At 39.9% G+C, this 4,223-nt stretch overlaps 1 protein-coding gene across 1 annotated transcript; it reads left to right on the forward strand.

The window, feature by feature from the left end:
* Positions 1-651: 651 nt before the first annotated feature.
* Positions 652-4,098, forward strand: LOC129348527 (phosphoribosyl pyrophosphate synthase-associated protein 1-like). Its single transcript, XM_055008885.1, has 3 exons — positions 652-1,393; positions 3,632-3,684; positions 3,801-4,098. Exons 1-3 carry the CDS (start codon positions 1,230-1,232, stop codon positions 3,869-3,871), a joined length of 288 nt encoding a protein of 95 aa, XP_054864860.1. The 5' UTR covers positions 652-1,229; the 3' UTR covers positions 3,872-4,098.
* The last annotated feature ends 125 nt before the right edge of the window (positions 4,099-4,223 follow it).

Below are 4,223 nucleotides of genomic sequence, written 5' to 3' on the forward strand. Positions count from 1 at the left end.
GCATACAAAATTTTGTAGCTGTACATGAAACATCGTGCAAGTTGGCCTAATGACCAAATTTTCAATTTTCCAGGGGGCGCTATGGAGCCATTTTGCCACACATGCGCAACTCCCATAAAATATCAAATTTTTCGCGAGGCCTGATGAGCATGCCACGTTTGATGCGTTTTGGGGTATGATAAGGCCGCCAAAAAGGCAAATCAAAAGTCCGGAAAAGAATAATAATAATAATAATAATAAATAATTCCTTGCATTCCAATAGGGTCTTCGCACCATTCGGTGCTCGGACCCTAATAAAGGCCTCATTTACTAAATGTGCTCAGAAGTAGCCTATTAAAGCTCAGGTTAAGTCAAAAGAACACACATCATTGCTTTAACAATAACAACAAATAACATCTCTATCAATAATACACCGAATACTTGGCCCTGATAAGATCTATGGCAAAAAAAAAAAAAACATTTAAAACCGCCACCATACTCCATGGGTTCACTAAAGAGAGTTGCCCCCCCACCACGTTTTTGGTCGTTGCGCTTTAATTTTAGGTCATACAATTACAGCCTTCCGATTGGTTAATGTTTATCCGACACGCCCCCTGTTGTTCTGCTCTGCTCTCTGATTGGCTCTCTTGAGCGTCAGTCGCTCTCCTCATCCGTCCAATGAACGTGTGCTCGTGGCGTTTTAGCCTCGCTGCGACAGCAATGCTACAAACTTTACAATAGCCTCATTTGAATCGTAGCAGCGGTGTTTGGGTGTTTGTAGACCGTACCTGCGGCCAATACTGTTTTTTAAAAATACATTTCAGTTCCCTTTCTCGGTATTTAAAACCCGCTACGTGTGTCCCGGATGCGTCAACGACTCCGGGAGCGCATGGAAACACGGAGCTCAGCTTTCCATCTGCTGTGGGTTTGGTGGTAGTCCGTTGTTTTCGGTGGTCCTGGTCGACTTGAAGGTGGTCGTCAACTAGCTAGCACCGACACTGTAGTGCTGCTTACATGTGGACCATGTGCTCGTTGTTATTTTAGCCTCTATACAGTGTGGCATTGTATAATTTTAGTGATATTTGCCGTTTTCACTACTTTAGAATGTATATTGGAAGTAAAAAAACAACCGAGTGCTTGAATTTTACATTTTAGTCAAGGTGCTGTTCTGGAGATAACAACGAGCGATTTAGATTTTTTTTTTCTTGAGGGGGGCACCTTACTAAACACTACATTGTCTCCAAAGCAACATGCCTATTAGGCGTTTTGGGGGTCACAGGTCTCTGGTGTCTCACTCTCAAACTCCAAAACTGTCGTACGGTTACACGAAAATGAATATTTCAAGAAGTGGCTACCGTGTTTTTTCTGCCAACTCCACCACCGCCTGCACCGAGTTGGCCAAGAAGATAACAGAGTGAGTGCCTTTCAGCCATAACAATGCAAAACTGTCATCATGCATGTATTATTTTTGATATAATAGTGATGTAGTATACTTGCATATGTCTACAATAGTGAGAATTGATATATGCACCCATGAGTCATAGCAGCAGGTGACCTCGGACGGGTGTGTTGTTTTGCTTCAGTACATTTAAAGTGGGCTATACTATACAAACAAAAACACACACATTGTACATACATAGATCAGCTAATGCCACATGCTGTCTACAGGATGTGACTCAACACGCTGTGATGCTGAACTTAATCTACATCAAGTGTAAAACGACCATGCCATATTCTCTTAAACTTGCAAACGTCAGAAGGTACATGTACAACTTGCAGGAAGCGACACGTTTTATAGGAAATGTTAGCACTGCAAAAGACTGTCGATTGTTTACAGCAAGAGACTAAGAAACCTCTGCTTTATTACTGCAATAAAAATGTATTACTGTATGGATACAAGTGTCACAAAACTTAGGAATGTCTGCATGTTTTTTTTCCCAATTTTTGCTCATCACTTACAGCCCACATTCTTTCAAACAAGGCTTAGCATTAGTACTTTAAAGGTTTTCAAATAAACTTAAATGCCATCCATATGGTGTTAAATAAATTCCACTTCTTTGTATCCAAAAGTGTGATATTAAACCTTCTACGAAATTGAAACTAATTGCGCAGTTTTATTCTAAATTGAAGCATTTGATGCTAATTTATTGCTAAACTTGGCTGTGAAGCGGAAGTTAAAAACCTACTAATCATTCTACAGCTTCTCTGTAGCTCTTCAAAGTGTCCTCTTCTTAATAATTGTTCCATTTTTTTCCTTTTTAAGTGTCAACATAGATTAAAAACACAGTACAGTTAAGATGAAAGATGTGTTTTATTAGGTTATGACTAATCAAGGTCTGGTGTTAGAGTTCCAAATAGGCTGTCAGTGGTAATCATCATGCTGAAAGGAGTGTACTCTGCAGATGCATTTCTGTCTAGCGAGTAAGCATGGCTCAAACACTGTATAATGCTTGTTACTGCGGCAGCCGCACACTATTGACTGGGTTATGATTATGGGGCATTTAAATGGGTAGCGGTTCAATATATAAAAACACAAATATCTTTTCTTATTGATATCAGGGAGCAGCCATGTTTTCTCTGGCCTGACAAACTTGTCAGAGAGCCAAGGAGACGTTGCGGGGCCCACACAGTGAAAAAGAGCTTTGCTTTCTATGTTATTATTGTTTGGCAACACTGCAGAACATTATTGAGGGGATTATGTTGCCATTTTGGTGCTGAGTAGAGTGGGGCAAAGGTTAAATAACAACAAGAGCGCACAGACGATGTTAATGAATACAGTACTTAATATTTACTCTGAGGTGCATGTGATGACTGGCCTGTATGTGAATAACCCTGGGACTAAAGTCGCCCTTATTTTTATAGCCATGTAATTCTTCTCTGCAAACTGGGTTGCAACGGTCTTGGAGCTTTCCCTGGTTTGACAAAGAGAAAAAAAAAATTAAAGTGCATGTCGATTATGTTTGAGCTTTCCTGTTATTGCCTACTTTAGTGTGCCGTGGCCATAAAAGATGATTGTACTATCTCAAATGCTGGAACAAGGCTTAGGTTTAGGGATGTAAACAGGGTGAGGCAGAGAAGCCACTCTTGCCCTGTGGGTTCCCTGCTGACTGTACTGGCAGGACGCCCATTGAAACAAAGCCAAGTCCTTACTCCTCCTTATGTAGTGTGCTTTAAAGAGCATTCAGGTTCATTCTTTGTAATTGGCACTGTTATGTAGCTGTGGGGTTTTTGAATTACCAGCATAATTTACTGCACAAGACTCAGCTGTTTTTGTGATATCTGGGCTTGATCAGAGTTTGACTACGAACACAAATATTAACTTCGGCTCCGTCTGTGCTTGTGTCTTTTTTGAAAGTTTTTCTTCCCCTTCTAAAGCTGTCAACAGTCAGACTTGTTACAACTGCACCACAGAACTTAACAAAACCTTCAACTTGTAGGTTTCTTTCATTGTTGCCGTGTTTTGTTTCAAATCTCACCTACATATAATTTAGGCTCACTGCATTGTTGTAGTCAGTGCTCTCATGATCGCAGACTTATCAGCAGTCGAGCACCTGGTGCTCATAATGAAACCAGTCGTTCAAAACAAGTTAGGTGAACACATAAAGGTGTGTGTTTTATGTTTTTAACACTTTGTGGTCTGTTTCTTTTTCAGACGTTTGGGTGTGGAGTTGGGAAAGTCAGTTGTTTATCAGGAGTCTAATTCAGGTGAGACTCACAAATATGTTCAAATCCCTCATTATCATATTGAATGTGTAACATGATTGAGATGTGGTTTATTGTCATTTCACTTAAATGCACAATGAATGTTTGTTTTTTGTCAGAGACGAGAGTGGATGTCAAGGAATCTGTCCGTGGACAAGACATCTTCATTATTCAGACCATTCCTCGGTGAGACAGAAAGATATGCTTAATATCTTCAATTTAATGACCCCATTGTTTATATTTATTAAGAATTCCATCCGTAAGTGTAATGTGATGAACCGAAGGAGAATTTTTTTGCCACGTTGTTTTAATTTTACTGCTCATGAATGTAACCTTGACTCACTGTTATCAGCGCTGTTTGCAGCAGCAGGCAGCAGCATCCAGCAAAACAAAATGCTCTGAATGGCTCACTGTGTACCTGCCTGGTATGAAACTACGTAGCAACACAAGTCATAAATCCAAATATTTATTTCTGTGTTTGTTTGAAACCAAAGAAGCTCAAATGAGAGTGAATGCTTAACTTTAATGAAGCTAGAAAAAAA

The sequence above is a fragment of the Amphiprion ocellaris genome, unplaced genomic scaffold (assembly GCF_022539595.1).
Source record: "Amphiprion ocellaris isolate individual 3 ecotype Okinawa unplaced genomic scaffold, ASM2253959v1 Aocel_unscaffolded40, whole genome shotgun sequence".
Taxonomy (NCBI): domain Eukaryota; kingdom Metazoa; phylum Chordata; class Actinopteri; family Pomacentridae; genus Amphiprion; species Amphiprion ocellaris.